This window comes from Hyperoodon ampullatus (assembly GCF_949752795.1).
Source record: "Hyperoodon ampullatus genome assembly, chromosome: 8".
Taxonomy (NCBI): Eukaryota; Metazoa; Chordata; class Mammalia; order Artiodactyla; family Ziphiidae; genus Hyperoodon; species Hyperoodon ampullatus.
The window spans coordinates 887,906-905,054 of record NC_136921.1 but is presented as its reverse complement, the minus strand read 5'-3'; the positions used below and the strand labels follow the sequence as shown (position 1 = coordinate 905,054).

At 46.6% G+C, this 17,149-nt stretch overlaps 1 protein-coding gene across 1 annotated transcript in view; it reads left to right on the top strand.

The window, feature by feature from the left end:
* SNED1 (sushi, nidogen and EGF like domains 1) overlaps positions 1-13,201 on the top strand; it is a gene marked incomplete at both ends in the record, with an annotated part of 86,789 nt that extends 73,588 nt beyond the window's left edge. The window contains 4 exons of the mRNA XM_079709709.1: positions 4,140-4,256; positions 4,945-5,032; positions 12,182-12,262; positions 13,165-13,201. Coding sequence (XP_079565835.1) covers positions 4,140-4,256; positions 4,945-5,032; positions 12,182-12,262; positions 13,165-13,201 — 323 coding nt within the window. The remainder of the gene's footprint in view (positions 1-4,139; positions 4,257-4,944; positions 5,033-12,181; positions 12,263-13,164) is intronic.
* Between the last annotated feature and the right edge of the window lie 3,948 nt (positions 13,202-17,149).

Genomic DNA, 17,149 nt, shown 5'->3' with positions numbered 1-17,149 from the left:
TGAGAGTCCGCCTGCCGATGCAGGGGATACGGGTTCGTGCCCCGGTCTGGGAGGATCCCATATGCCGCGGAGCGGCTGGGCCCGTGAGCCATGGCTGCTGAGCCTGCGCATCCGGAGCCTGTGCTCCGCAACGGGAGAGGCCACAACAGTGAGAGGCCCGCATACCACACACACAAAAAAAAAAAAAGTCAAGATAACCACAAGCACTGATGAGGATGTGGAGAAACTGGAACCCTCAAACACTGCTGGTGGGAATGTAGAGTCATGCAGCTGCTTCAGTTCCTCAAAGAATTAAACGTGGAGTTACCATATGACCCAGCAATTCCACTCCTAGCTACACACCCAAGAGAAATGAAAACGTATGTCCACACAAGGACTTACACAAATGGTCACTGCAGCACTATTCACAATTGCTGAAAGGTGGAAACAACTGATGAATGGATGAACAAATGTGTTATATTCACACAATGGAAATTATTGGACCATAAAAAGGAATAAAATACTGATAAATGCTACAACACAGATGAACCTTGAAAACATTATGCTAAGTGAGAGAAGCCAGTCATAAAGAACACATAATCTGATTCCATTCATATGAAAGTCCAGAATAGGGAAACCTATAGTGATAGAAAGTAGATCAATGGTTGCTTTGAACTGGGAGTGGGGGGTGGAGGTATATGGGGTGAGAGCTAAAGGGTACTGGGTTTCTTTCTGAGGTGATAAGAACATTCTAAAATTGACCATGGGGATGGATGCACATATCTGTGGATATGCTGAAAGTCTATAAAGTGTACACTTCAAATGGCTGAACTGTATATAAAGTATATATCAATAAAGCTGTTTCCAAAACGTAATGTGCAGAACAGTGTTTTTGGTATCTCTTTTGTGTAGGAAAGTGGGGAAGGGAAATATGAATGTATATACCTATTTTCTTATATTTAAAAATAAATCAAACTAATAAAAATGATTAACTCTATAATTAAGCAAAGAACAAGAATGAAGAAGTAAAGGGAATGGAGAGGGAGGATAGGTATCTCTAAATGTACCTTTATAGATGTGACTTTAGAAATAAGAAAATGTTTTTTTAAATGACACCAAAAAAATAAGCAATGCCTAAAATTTGAAAACAAACTGAAATAAACTTATTAACCATGCCAATGGCATAACCACACAGGAAAAAAAAGCATCACTTCAAGTGATTTTTAAAACAGCATTCTAGGGACTTCCCTGGTGCTCCAGTGGGTAAGACTCCATGCTCCCAATGCAGGGGGCCCAGGTTCGATCCTTTGTTGGGGAATTAGATCCCACATGCATGCCGCAGCTAAGAAGTCTCCATGCCGCAACTAAGAAGTCCACGTGCTGCAACTAAAGATCCCACGTGCCGCAACTAAGACCCGGTGCAGCCAAAATAAATAAATAAAACAGCCTTCTGGCTATTAACGTCTAGTGGGATATAATCTAAGGATTAAAAGAATTGCCAAGAAATTTTAAGCTGTACTCAGTGATCTTAATGTCATTTCTAAACTATTACATGTACATTGTGGGATAAAGAAAATAATTATGTTAATGCCACAAAGATTTTCAGCATAAAGTGATACAATATAAAAATCAAAGAAGTTAAGTAAAACCCCTGATTTTATTTTTATTTAATTGTTCATTTGAACTGGAAATATTGGAATGAACTAATAATTTGTTCATTTTTATTTTTTAAATCTAATTTCCTAGTTCTGTCTCCTGAAAAGACCTGGAGCACTGACACCACAGTAACAGTGAGCACCTTGATCAGCCAGACTGTGGACTCTAGATACCATTCTCCACTAAAAGGAACCAGGGGGGGACTTCCCTGGTGGTCCAGTGGTTAAGACTCTGTGCTCCCAATGCAGGGGGCCCGGGTTCGCTCTCTGGTCAGGGAACTACATCCCACATGCCACAACTAAAAAAACATCCTGCATGCCGCAACTAAAGATCCTGGACACAGCAATGAAGATCCCACGTGCCACAACTAAGACCCAGAGCAGCCAAATAAATATTTTTTTAAATAAATAAATATAGACTGGGGTCTTCAGAGAAATGGCTGATTCCAAGGCTGAAGCAGAACATGGACAAAATAAGCCCAGGACATGGGAATTCCCTGGGAGTCCAGTGGTTAGAACTCTGCCCTTTCACTGCCAACCAAGGGCCCGGGTTCAATCCCTGGTTGGGGAACTAAGATTCCACAAACTGACTGCGTGGTGTGGCCTAAAAAAAAAAAAAAAAAAAAAAGAGCCTAGGACATACTTGTGAAAAAGCAAGCAGGCTTTCAAAAACAACTAGGATTGTGTCTAAAGGGCACAGGAGCCAACCTGAACGGGCTCCCACTGGCCAAAGATGGGATAATTTGAGCATGAAGAAAGCTAATGACAGCAACAGACGGAAACCCATCAAATATATACAAGTCCACAAGGTCATAACAATGGTCAAAAAGAAGGAACAATGTATTGGTCACCTTTAGAGCTTGCTGGGGGACCAACTCACTCTGCAGGTGTACAAATAAAGGACAAGAATGGAGCATTTACCTGGCCTTGCCTGTATGGACTGTATTTTAGGGTGACCAAGGGGTGGGTGAAGGAAAGCAGGTCTTCAGAGGGGACTCCCCAGCTAGTGGAGGCAGAGGGGTGACAGATCACATTAGACGTGACCCTAGTGAGAGATCAGGGATCTATATGACTTCTCAAGCCATCAGGTGCAGAGCCTAAGAGAACTTTACTCTGGATTAATCAGGCTGCCAACACTGAACCAGTGATCGATCCTTACATCATGAAAACCAAATGCGGAGACATCATATGTCTCCTGGTGTAGCCAAAGGGCACACAACCACCACCTGTGAAGCCAAAGCAAAGCAAAGACCATGTGAACCTGAATCCTATTAAGCCCCTTTCTCTTACTACCAGTTAACAGGAAACATGGGGAGGGGGTGAGTTAATGCCGTAAGTCAGACCCAGAGGATGGGAATTCCACGGGACAAATGACCTCATTTCCTCAGTAAATACAGAGGGGAAGAAGGTTAAATTTATAGATTAAAAGAGACTTGAGATACATCAAACTAAGGCAATGTGAATCTTTATGAATCTGAATTAGATGGGACCAACTGTAAGTGACATTTTAAAGATGATCAGGGAAATTTGAACACGGACTGCGGTTTCTTGTGATATTAAGGAACTACTGTTAATTTTGTAATAATAGTATTGTGCTTACGTGAAAATTTCTTAAGTCTTTATGTATTAGATACTTGCTGACATATTTACAGGTGAAATGGTTTCTGTGAACTGCTTTGAAATTCTCCAACTAGAGAAAGAAAGGCAGATGGAAAGCTGGAAATAGATTAAACAAGTTGGCAAAATGTTAATAAACCTCCCCCGACGAGGCGGCTGCCGAGGAGGGGGTAAGGGGGAAGGGCTGGATTAGATGTGGAGGGGGTACTGGAAGTGGTGGCGTATGCACGATTCTTATTCTTTTGTGTTTCTCAGTTTTTTAAGAGTTAAAAATGAAAACAGCTATCTTGCAAAGCTTTAAAAAAAAAAAAAAAAGGACAGTGGACTCCAAGGGGGGAGGGACAGGTCTTCCCCTCCCAGGCAGCACCACTGACCAACCTGCCTCTAGCTCCCAGAGTGCAAAAGGCAGACAGCGGCCCAAGGGGCACAGACGCCAGCACAGAGTCCTGCACAGAGGCTGCCTGGGGCTGGGACTTGGGGACACACGGGTGGCTCAGGGACAAGCACTGGAGGATGAGGAGGGCTCTCAAGGGTTGGCCTCTGTGTTCCGAGTAGAAGAAACCCTGTGCAGTGGGGCAAAGTCAGCAGAAACGTGGGGCAGGGGCCACAGGCCAGGGCACAGCGGGGAGTCTCTCCCAAAGGCGACCAGAGTGCAGCCATGATCTAAGCTGTAAGCCGAGGCTCCTCTGCCTTGTGACGGCTCAGCACCGAGAGCCCTCCCTCTCTGCCTCGAGGTAATGGGGTGAGGGCTGAGCACACTGAGGCCAGTCTTCTCGCCTCTGCTCTCTGACCACCCCTAGGGCCCACTGGTGTTGGGGACAGCAACCTGGGAATGCTATCAGGCCTTCCCGTGGGGGCCCAAGACTAACCGCTCGTGGCTGTTCACAGATGCCCCTGGGAACTGTTCAGAAAACCCCTGTCAGAACGGAGGCACCTGTGTGCCTGGTGAGGATGCCCACAGCTGTGACTGCAGCCCAGGGTTCAAAGGCAGACACTGTGAGCTTGGTAAGTTTGGGGCCACTCCCCTTGCCTGCTGGGGTCACTGGGGCTGGGGCCTGGCCTCGAGATGCTTGTGATGGCAGGCTCTGATGGGACCACTGGCCCCAGGGTGGGTTTGCCACAAGGACCTCCAGCCATGAGGTGCCGGGACAGGGGCCTGGCCACGGTGCCCCAGACCTCCAAGTGTCCAGGTAGGGAGGCTGGCAGGCAGTGAGCCGCCAGGCCTCCCACTGCCCCGAAGCACCAGGGTGAAAGGTGCTGCCCAGATAACTGGAGGGTATGGGACAGTCACAGGGACACAGTGACAGCTGCTCCACAGGGAGAGGAGGGAGGAGGGGGCTCTTCTCGCCTGGGGACCAAACAAGGTGGTGGGAGGGAAAAGGGCCACGGGCCTGCCTCAGACTCTTCTGGGCTGAGGACGAGAGGCTCGTGGACAGAAGTTCCCACGCCAGCCACACAGCCCTGAGGCCTGCCAGACCCAGAGACTCCGACCAGCCCTGAGGGAAACCAGCCTGCAGGCTCCCAGGACCCCAACTCAGAGCAGCACCCACAGTCGCTGAGCAGCCCCGGGGACAGGGCCCCCAGCCCAGCAAGTGGCTGGGGCAGAGCCCCGGACCTACAGTGGCTGCAGGAAGAGGGCAACCGCGGCCTTGAGCTCCTTGTAAGCGACGGCCCTTTTCCTCTGTGCCAGCAGCCTGTAGAAAGGTGCCCCAGCCCTGCACACGGCTGTTCTCGGAGACAAAGTCCTTTCCGGTCTGGGAAGGAGGCGTCTGTCACCACGTGTAAGTCCCTCTCCTCCGCCTTCAGCATGTCTGTAGCGTGTTCCTGACCCCGAAATGCTTCCACCCTGTCCTCACAGGCCCCTGAGGTCTAGTAGTCACAGCACGGAAAGGGCTTGCTTTGACCCCCCACACCCTCCATGCGACAACTTAGGAAAGAGGCAAAAGGGTTGAAAAACTTGCCCAAGGCTGTGCAGCTGGGAGCAGAGCCACATGAGGCCGAGACGCGGGATCCCCTGCCCCTGCCCTCGGGCCCTCCTGCCCCACGCCCTGGAGCGGCATCGGCCTCCCTTCCCTGGATGGCAGGGCACGCGAGAGATGCCAGGAAGTGCCGCTCCTCTTCTCAGCGCAGGAGACCTCGAGTCTTGGTTCTGCCGTGAGTTCCTGACACGGCCCTGGGCAAGGCACTCATGCCTCAGTTTCCCCATCTGTACGACGGGCTGAGGAGGGAGTCTGCCGAGCCCACCTCTCAGGACCTTTCTTGCTAACACTCTGACTCCATGGGTCATACTTACAACCTGCTTCATCCACAAATACGGACGATCACCTCCCGTGTGCCAGGCGTGGTTCGAACACTCGGCACACATCAGCGAGCCGAACGGGCCAAAGTCTTGCCCTGGGAGTCCTGACATTCTAGCTGGGGGAGACACAGTACACAAGAAGCACGAGTTTGTCCTGCGCTGTTTTAAGTGGTGGCAGGTGCTAAAGGAGGATGGAAGAAAGGAATACGCGGGGCCAGGAGAGCCAGGGCCGGGGGCCAGGCGGGGGCGGCAGCAGCATTCGGCAGGGTGTCAGGGGAAGCCTCATGGAGAAGGTGACATGACCAGACATGGGCGGGCGGAGATATCTGAGGGAAGAATGGCCCCGTCAGAGTGTACCTGTTGCCAAGGCCCTGAAATCAGGAGCCTGCCTGCCCGTCTAAGGAGCAGCAAGGCCAGCAGGGCTGGAGCCGAGTGAGCGAGGGGGAGTGGAGGGTGGGCCTTGGAGACCCTTGGAAGGACCTGCATGTGTCCTCTGTGAAGTGGGGAGCTGCTGAAGGACACTGAGCTGAAGTGACACCTGACGTGTTTAAAGATCACTGGGATGGGATGTAGGAAGTCAAGACAGAAGGCTTGACTTAGCCTGGACATGAAGCCAGCGTGACACGCAGCAGGGACACACCAGAGGCACTGAGCTCACTGGGACTTGGGAATCCAGGTTTACAGGCCCCTGAATTTGGACTTTGTGGAATGGCACTCCGGAGCCCCTGCACCTGCGTCTTCCGAGTGTGTTAGTTACACCAGTGCCTGGGGCGACCTCCAAGTACCTGACTGGGAGAGCCCTGCACTTGCCCATAGCTTTCCACCCAGTGCTTTCAACCTATTGCATCTGAAAGGGACTACCTTGTATTTAGCATTTGCGAGGGTCTTGCCATACATCCAGTCTGACATCTCTGGTTTTTATTGGAGTGTTTAGACCATTTACATGTTAATAAAATGACTGATGTGATTGGGTTTAAATCTAACATATTGTTTTCTATCTGTCCCATCTTATCTTTGTTACTTTCTCTTTTCCTGCCTACTTTTGGATTGTTTTTTAGGATTCTATTTTACCCGTACTGTTGGCTCACTGATATACTTCTTTGGTTTATTGTCTTCAGTGGCTGCTCTGGGATTTAAAATATGCATCTTCAACTGATCACAATATACCTTGAATTACAACACAACTTCAGTATCATGGAAGACATGCAACAGCAAGCTTCTACTTCCCCTATCACTGCCAGACGTTTTACTTCCACATATGCTATGAACCACACAGTGTGTTACTTTTGCTCTCAACAGACAATTATCTTTTTTTAAAATGTTGAGAGTATAAAGTCTTTTGTAGTGACTTACACGTCTACCATTTCCAGTGCTCTTCATGCCTTCGTGCAGATCTAAGATTCCATCTGGTACCATTTACCTTGGCCTAAAGAGCTCACTGTAACATTTCTTATAGGGCAGGTCTGCTGGTGATGAATTCTCTTTGCTTCTGTTTGTCTGAAAAGGCTTTTATTTCACCTTCATTTTCAAAAGACACATTTGCTGAACACAGAAGTTTTGGTTGATAATTTGGTTGATAATTTCAAATTTCAGCACTTCAAAGAGGTCATTCCTTTGTCTTCTGGCTTGCAGTTTCAGATGGGAAAACTTCAGTCACTCTTATTCTTGTTCCTCTATATGTAACATGGTCCCCATCACCTGTGGCTTGCTTTTACGTTTTCTCTTTGTTACTGTTTTTTGGAAATTTTAATTATGATGTGCTTTGGTAGGTTATGTACATATGTTTTTACTCTCTGGAGTTCGTTAAGCTTCACCTCTGTGGTTTTAGCTTTCATCAAATTTGGAAATTTTTAATTACTTCTTCAAACACTTTTTCTATGTATCCATTTCTCTCCTTCTTCTGGGACTCCAATTAAGCACGTATTAGATTGATATTGTCCCACAGGTCACTGAGGCTCTTTTCCTTTTTTTCACCCCTTTTTCTCTTTACTTTGTTTTGGATAGATTCTATTGCTATGCCTTCAATTTCACTGATCTTTTCTTCTGCAGTGTCTAAACTACCATTAATCCCATTCAGCAAAATTTTCATTTCAGATATTGTGGTTTTTTGTTTTTTTTGTTTTGGCTGTGTTGGGTCTTCGTTGTTGCACACAGGCTATCTCTAGTTGCAGTGAGCGGGGCTACTCTTTGTTGCGGTGCACGGGCTTCTCACTGCGGTGGCTTCTCTTGTCACGGAGCACGGGCTCTAGGCGTGAGGGCTTCAGTAATTGTGGCACATGGGCTCAGTAGTTGTGGCTCGTGGGCTCTAGAGCACAGGCTCAGTAGCTGTGGCACATGGGCTTAGCTGCTCCACAGCATGTAGGATCTTCCCAGACCAGGGATTGAACCTGTGTCCCCTGCATTGGCAGGCAGATTCTTAACCACTGCGCCACCAGGGAAGTCCCAGATATTGTGTTTTTATCATCTCCAGAAGTTCCATCTAGTTCTTTGAGCCTCCACTTCTCTCATTATGTTTATATTTTCCATTACATCACTGAACGTGTACAGCAAATTTATAACAGATGTCTGCTATTTCAGTCATTGCTCTCATTTCTGGGTGTTTTTCTATTCAATTTTTTTTTCCTGTTGATGGGTCACATTTTCTTGACTCTTTGTATGACTGATACTCTTGTAATTTTTTTGTTGGGATGTTAGACATTATAAACTTTATGGTACAGACTGTTGGAATTTTCTTTTTGGCATTCTTTTCAAGAATGTTTGTTTTTGTTTTATTTTTGTTTTTAATTTTTTTACTGAAGTGAAGTTGATTTACAATATTGCATTAGTTCCACGTGCACAGCATAGTGATTCAGTTTTTTGGTTTTTTGGTTTGGTTTTTTGTTTTGCAGATTATATTCCACTACAGGTTATTACAAGATATTGGGTATAATTTCCTGTACTATACAGTAAATCCCTGTTGCTTATCTATTTTATGTATAGTAGTTTGTATCTGTTAATCCCATACTCCTAATTTATGCCTCCCCCTGCCACCTCTCCCCTTTGGTAACCGTAAGTTTTCTATGTCTGTGAGTCTGTTTCTGTTTGGTATGTAGATCCATTTGTATTGTTTTTTAGATTCCACATATAAATGATATCATATAGTATTTGTCTTTCTCTCACACTTCACTAAGCATAATATTCCCTAGGTCCATCCATGTTGCTGCAAATGGGGATATTTCATTCTTTTTTATGGCTGAGTAATATTCCATTGTATATATATGTACCACAACCTCTTAAGCCAGCCATCTGTCAATGGGCACTTGGGTTGTTTCCAAGTCTTGGCTATTATAAATAGTGCTGCTATGAACATTGGGGTGCATGTATCTTTTTGAATTATGTTTTCCTTTTTTCCGGATATATACCCAGGAGTGGGATTGCTAGATCACATGGTAACTATTTTTAGTATTTTAAGGAACCTCCATACTGTTCTCCAAAGTGGCTGCACCAATTTACATTCCCACCAACAGTGTATGAAGGTTCCCTTTTTTCCAAACCCTCTCCAGCACTTATTATTGGTAGACTTTTTGATGATAGCAATTCTGATTGGTGTGAGGTGATACCTCATTGTGGTTCTGATTTGCATTTCTCTAATAATTAGTGATGTTGAGCATGTTTTCATGTGCCTGTTAGCCATCCGTATGTCCTCTTTGGGAAAATGTTTATGTCTTCTGCCCATTTTTAGATTGGGTTGTTTGTCTTTTTGTTGTTGAGTTGTATGAGCTGTTTGTATGTTTTGGAAATTAAGCCCTTGTTGGTCACATTGTTTGCAAATGTTTTCTCCCATTCCGTAGGTTGTCTTTTTGTTTTGTTGATAGTTTCCTTTGCTGTGCAAAAACTTTTAAGTTTGACTAGGTCCCATTTGTTTATTTTTGCTTTTATTTCTTTTGCCTTGGGAGACTAAGAAAATACTGCTACAATTTATGTGAAAGATCGTTTTGCCTATGTCCTCTTCTAGGGGTTTTATGGTGTCCCATCTTACGTTTAGGTTTAGACCTTTCTGAGTTTATTTTTGTATGTAGTGTGAGGGAATGTTCTAATTTCACTGATTTACATATAACTGTCCAGCTTTCCCAACACCACTTGTTAAAGAGACTGTCTTTTCGCCATTGTATATTCTTGCCTCCTTTTTCATAGACTAACTGACCATAGGTGTATGGGTTTATTTCTGGGCTATCTATTCTGTTCCATTAATCTATATGTCTGTTTTTGTGCCAATACTACACTGTTTTGATTACCATAGTTTTGTAGTACAGTTTGAAGTCTGGAAAGGTTATACCTCCAGCTTTGTTCATTTTTCTCAGGATTGCTTGGCAATTTGTGGTCTTTGTGGTTCCATATAAACTTCAGGACTATTTGTTCTAGTTCTGTGACAAATGTCATAGCTGTGTTGATAAGGATTGCATTAAATCTGTAGATTGCTTTGGATAGTATAGCCATTTTAATATTAATTCTTCCAATCCAAGAGCACGGGATATCTTTCCATGTCTTTGAATCATCTTCAGTTCCCTTAATCAATGTTTTAGTTTTCAGCATATAGGTATTTCACCTCCTTGGTTAAGTTTATTCCTAGGGCTTTTTTAAAACGTGATTTTAAGCAGGATTTTTTTTTTTTTTTACTTTCTTTCTGGTATTTCATTATTAGTGTAAAGAAGTGCAACAGATTTCTGTATATTAATCTTGCATCCTGCGACCTTGCTGAATTTATTTACTAGTTCTAACAGTTTTTGTGTGGCAACTTCAGTGTTCTCTATATAGAGTATCATGCTATCTGCAAATAGTGACAGTTTTACCTCTTCCGTTCCAATTTAAATACCTTTTACTTCTTTTTCTTATCTGATTGCTGTGCCTAGGATTTCCAATACTACATTGAATAGAAGTGGTGAAAGTGGGCATCCTTGTCCTGTTCCTTTGTTTTACTTTTGGGTTTTGTTTTTTTGCAAGGCAGTTTAGATGGATCCTTTTGAGGCCTGTTTTAGGGTGGCTTTAGCATAGCCTTTATTCTGGGGTTAATTCTGCCCCACTTTTAAGGCAAGGCCTTTCTTTCTCCTTTCTGGGGTTTCTATTTCTCTGGAACAGCCTACTATTAACCAAGATCTCTCCACTCTGGCTCTGGGAACTGTCCAGCGCCTCAGTAGTTCCTCGTTGCCCATCTTTATTCACCCTATGCAGCACACATAGCTTAATTTTCAAGAGGACCATCCCCTCCAGATTTCTGGAGCTCTTCCTCTGCATAGCTCCCTCCTCTCTGTACTCTGACCCACAAATTTCAGCTTCCTCTGCCTCCCCAACTCCAATCTCTGTTTTGCCCACTCAGTGTAACCACTGCTTGGATTCTCCCTAACCCACAACACAGTCCAAAAAGTGCCTCCAGGCTGAATTCCAGGACCATCACAGAGCTCATCTCGTTCCCCTTCTCTCTGGGTCACCGTCTTGCACTGTCTTTTTTCTAACATCTGAAAAGACTTACTTCCTGGATCTTGTCCAGTTCTCCAGTTGTTCACATGTGGAAGTTAATTCTAGATCCTCTTACTGCCTGATGGCTGGCAATGGAAGTCTTAGCTAAGGCTTTAGACCCTAAGGACTCTCCTAAGACTGAGCTCATGAGTTAGAGTTTTACCCACTGAACTCCCTAGATCTCTTTCAAACAGCTCTGATGTTTAAAAAGCTTTACCAAGAGTCAAACACTTTCTCATTCGTTATTCTCCATAAACATGTGACAGAGGCAGTATAAGCAATTCCCATCTCATACGAAACGGAGGCTTCAGTACCAGAGACGTGCTCAGAGTACACTAGTTAGTAAGTGGGAGGCAGGGCTAGGAGTCAGGTCTCCTGTTCCACACCGCCCGCATCTAATGCCTGCATCTCCAAGGCTTCTCAAACTTCTCCATCAACTGCCCATAAGAGTGCAGTCACATTATCTCAAGGCTTTGGAGCCAAGTAGCCTGTCTCAAGCAAGACATGTCTTTGAAATAGCACATTTAAAAAAATATATTTATTTACTTATTTTTTGGCTGCGTTGGGTCTTAGTTGGGGCACTCGGGATCTTTCGTTGTGTGCGCGGGCTCTTCATTGCAGTGCATAGGCTTTTTTCCAGTTGTGATGCATGGGCTCATTACTTGTGGCACGCGGGCTCGCCAGTTGTGGTGCGCAGGCTCCAGAGTGCATGGGCTCTGTAGTTGCAGCACGCGGGCTTAGTTGCCCTGCGGCATGTGGGATCTTAGTTCCCCGACCAGGGATCGAACCGGCATCCCCTGTGTTGCAAGGTGGATTCTTAACCACTGAACCACCAGGGAAGTCCCAGCACACTTTATCTCTTACTATATATCACTTTGTCAACACTCATCATAATGTACACTTAAAATGAGTGTATCTTATTTTATGTAAATCATACCTTGATAAAGTCATTTTTTTAAATTACATGATTTTTATGTTGGACATTTTAATACATCCACAGGAGGTAAAGTTTATCAGGAAAATAAGAGCCTTTCCTCAGACACCTGTACAGTTACCTGTAGGTTCGTGTAGCCTAGGTAAAGGGGCTGGGCAACATTCTGCTCAGTTTCCAGCTTCACAGAGCTTTCTTGTGATGCAGGTATAAAAGAGTCTACAAAGTGCATCCAGACACCTGTTTCAAAGAGAGCTGTGAGAGCACGCGCACCAGGACCCCAGACAGGTGCGTCCCAGGGAGGAGGCCCGTGCTGTGCCCTGCAGGTGGCCACAGGGTAACAGGGCCAGGGTGGCCCTGGTGACTGGGGCTGTGGGATGCCACAGGGCCATGGCTGAGCCAGGTTGCCAAGACGTGCAGTCTGGCTATGCTAAGGAACTGTGTGCCCAATGTGTACATGTGAGCACACACAGATGGGTATAGCTGGACATGGTGGATGCTGGTAGGGGTCACAGAGTGGCTGCTGGGGAGCTTACATGGTGGGTGCTAGGAAGGTCACAGGGCAGGTGCTGGAGGGAGGTTGAGTGGTGGTGCTGGGCAGGGGGGTCACTCTGGTTATGCACGTTCACACAGCATCTGGCACTAGTATTGGGAAGTGTTACTGACAGGTCCAATTATATAAATACAGTAAATCTCTATTTACTTTTTATTCACTCTCTCCCAGGTTCTTTCCCCAAAGGGTTCAAGGTAGTCACAGAATTATTATATAATGCACTGCCAGAGTACAGACAGCAGAGTCCAAACCTCAGTCACATTCTCCATAGACCAGTCACCACATGCACTGGGTCTTGCGTTTTTGAGTCAAGGAAAAACCCACCCTGCTGCCTTACCCGAGCGCATCACCTGTCTCCCATCACCCATCCTCCGCACCCCCTTTCACTCTCCATAACTCACACCCAGCCAGGCAGCCTTCCTCATCACTCCATGACTCCCACCCCAAGCCAGGTGGGCACACACAGACTCAAACGCTCATCTGTGTGTCAGCGTCTCACTACCACGCTCCCCAAACTGGAACACATGTGACCTACAGACAAGACAGGATCACAGCAGGCAGCCTGGGCCGAGGAAGCTGCAGAGTTACAGGGACACAGTTTTCTTTTTAATAAACCACATTTCTCTAATTATTTCAGGAAACAAAGTAACAGTCCTACACTGAAGAAATCTTAAGGTACGTTCCCACAGCCAGCAGAGCTGCTGGGAAGCCTGAGGGACATCCCCCCAGCACTCGGCCCTCGGGAGGGCTGCTGTCTCCTTGTGGAGCTCTGAGAAGAAAGCTCAGTGTGTGCTCTGTGTCATAAACTCAGACCAGAAGGCTTCAGAACTTCCTAAGGGGGTTAAAATGGGTGAGAAAAGTAATACTTAAGGAAGGGCTCCCCAATAGACATAAACTTGGTCTGATACATCGAATCCCACTCTATCTCAATGGGCAGAGAAACCCCTTCCCCAGTCATCAGCAATGGCAATGGAGGGGGCGGGTGAGCTCTTAGAGAGGCCGAAGACCACCTGCACCCAGAGGGAGGTGGGACTGACAGGGGCTGCTGGGAGGGCAGGCGAGGGGGGACAGTGGGAGGGGCCTGGGACGCCAGAAGGCAGAGGAATTCTAGGAGTGCTTTCCAGACCCTGTAAATGGCAGTCCATTGAGAAAGGGTGTGCGGCCTTGATCACATGACTTTGGGTAAGTCCTGAGACTCTCTCACTGGGAGAGTGCCAATGAACACAGGCATCCTAAGCATTCAGAAACCCTGAAAGCAAAGAAACTTTCTAACGCTATTCTTGTTTAATCCAGCATTTCCCAACCTCTTGTGGCAAGTCAGCCCCATGTGACTCCCACCCCCTCACACGCACACTCTGTGGAAACCTTCATGATAATTTGGAAGATACTAGGCTAAGCCACAGAGACCCATCCACAGCCCGACACAATTTCTTATCAACATGACGCACTGGGAATGAAAGAGGTATTCTGGCTGACCCAGGACAGCTCACCACTCGAGCTCCATAAAGGAGCCTAGAAGCCCATCTTCCTGGTGGTGTAGGAGAGGAGTGAGACTCCTGGGTACCAAGCAGCTTCACAAACAGGCTACATTTTTTTATATGGCTGAGGAGATGAAGAAGAAATGTTACTCAGAGACCTTTATAAACCACCAGAAGCAAAAGAGCTTCGCAGGTATAGGCTGACACTAAAGCAGAATGTTCACCAACCAAGCAGGGAAAGCAGAGGCTGGGACCCAAAGGTTGGGCAGCAGCACGTGAGCGAGAATGTGTGACCTCAGGCAGGTGTTCAGTTCCCATTAAAAGTCTCTGCGTTCAGGTCCCACCTACTCAAAGGCATCACTCCCCCCCACCCCCACGTACCCAAAACATGCACTCCAAGGCTTGCAAGCATTTCACCACCCACAGATACAAGTGGGGTGTGAAACATTTATATTGCAATAAGTCATCTGAAAGATTTTATGTGTATATATATATGTATATATATATATATATATATATTTTTTTTTTTTTTTTTTTTTTTTTTTTTTTTGCGGTACGCGGGCCTCTCACTGCTGTGGCCTCTCCTGTTGCAGAGCACAGGCTCTGGACGCGCAGGCTCAGCGGCCATGGCTCACGGGCCTGGCCGCTCTGTGGCACGTGGGATCTTCCCGGAATGGGGCACGATCCCGTGTCCCCTGCATCGGCAGGTAGACTCTCAACCACTGCACCACCAGGGAAGCCCAATATATATATTTTTAAACTCATTCAATGAATCCATTTCTATAAAAACACATCAGAAACCCTCAACTGTTAAATTATCAAATACTGGCTTTTAGGATACCCATTCTTCAGACAATGGAGAAAACACAAGCAGGAAACATTCTCTCTCTCTCACACACACACACACACACACACACACACACGAACAAAGTGCAAGAATTCATTTCAGTCGAGAGAGACCAGGGACAGCCCATGCCTTCAGAGAAAAGATCCAAGGCGTCACCAAATGAAGGGGGTTGCAGCCTGCAGATTTCAAATTTAAGCTGCAATACTGCCCACATGTCCCCACCACTGGGGGGTATAGTCAGTCCTCCACGAGCCTGCCCCCCAGCACCCACTGCCATGTCACAGGGTACAAACTTCACAGTTCTGATGTGGCAAGCTCTTCAGGTACTCCGGGGGCAGCAACCTGGGAGCCGCCACTGTAAAGAGGAATGGGTACCACCATCATCCTCCTCACGACCCGGTCTGTTTTCTCTTCTAAGGATCAGGATGTTCTTGTTATGCTCCATCAACCTCACGAATTTCTAAAGCCCAGGAAGACGAGGTCTAAAATTGGATTGAAAACAAGGTCCTGGCTGGAGTCGGTGCCCTGAGCGGCTTCTCTCCTCTGGCCTCTGGAAGACAGCCAGGCCAGGCAAGCACCAGCCACCTCCTTGCCCAGCCACAACCAGGGAGACCTCCGGGACAGAACCCACATCTGACATAGCCCAAGCTGCGGTCTTCTAGGGGGCAGTCTGTGCCACAGTGAATGCGCACCCACGGCACACACGTTAGCCCTGGATGGCAAGGCTGTCCACCAGGAATGCTTTTGCAACCTTCAGAAACCAGTTCTCAGATTCCGAAGTCAGAGAAAGAATTCTCCCTTTGAGAGCTAGCAACAAAATTGAGGAACTGCTCTCAACAGCATCTAAAGCAGAGACGGTGGGGCTGGGAGGAAGGGGCAGAGATGAGGCCACACTGGAAGCGCTTCGCCCAGCTCTCCTCTGCCAGCAGATTATTTATGCTGACCATTTGCAGGCTAGTGCTCCATCATACGGACCAGCTGACTTTGAGAGAGAAAATGCTAACACTAAGGTGGAGTTTAGACACTTTTACCTACAACCTTTTCTGTAAAGGTCAGACAGTATTCTTGGCTTTGAGGACCCTACGGTCTCTGTGGCAATGACTCAGCTCTGCAGTTGTAGCACAAATGCAGCCAACAGACATGTGACTGACCAGGCGTGGCTGGGTTCCAATAAAACTTTTTTTACAAAAACAGGCAGGGTCGAGTTGGCCCACACACCACACTGGGTTAACCCCTGGTCTTTGAGGTCATAGGCTTTGGCCTATCCCCTGGATGACAAGTCCCACCAAGGCACCAAAGACCTCAAGGGTTTCATGGAAACCTCAAGGGTTTCAAACCCCACTTGGAAAGCCAAGGCAGCACTTCTACCAAGTACAGCAAGGGCTCCTCCCACAAGCCTGAATGTGATGCTGGTTAAGGTTTCTCTTAGTCCAGGACTCAAGTAACGCTGTGTGGGGCTATCAGGTAGTAAGCACCGTGTTCCACGCACTCCTCCTTCACACACACAGCGCCACGCCATCCTGCCACCCCTGCTCTCTAGCACGCTTCCGAGCAGCACTCGCTTCTCCCTGCGAATGAGCTGAAAACCAAACAAGCTTACCCCACCTCTAGTGTGCTGATCGTTTTAGCAGCTGACCCAAACTGGAACTCAAGCGCCCGTGCATCTTCCACTGATTCTGCCCCGAGTCAGCATCACAGCCACAGAAAGGGGCTCTTCCTTTCATCTTTCATAAAAAAAATTTTTTTACAGAGTTATATTTTAGGCTTTTTATTTTTATTAAAGTTTTGTGTGCATATGTCTGTGTATTATGCATTCTGTCATTTTCAGCAAGGAGGAATAGTCATTTCGAGAAGTCTCTACTGTACTCCAGAAGGTCCCCAGTCTCCAAGGCCCACCTGGAGAAGATGGCTGAGTGCAGTCCAGGGGCTCTGACACTGGGAGAATCGAGAGAAAACCACATACATAAACATGTACTGCTGACCTGTGCTGTGGCACTGGGACCTGTCACTGTGCATCTGTGTAAGCTACGGCGTCACGAGCAAACAGCAAGATCAAGTGATATCACTGGAAAGAAGACGAAACCCTCTACTGCCATGTTAATAACCTCAAGCCCCTCAGCCACGAGGCAAATGTAACGTGGTCCAGTCTTTAGCTTAGAAGCCCTTGTTTCTACAAGAAACAGTCTACTGAATCCTGAGCTTGGTGCTGTGTTTTCTTATGATTAACCCATTTTGGTGTTTTATAAGTTAAACATCTGGTAAAAGACTTCCTGATGCTAAAGGAATTATAATTCATC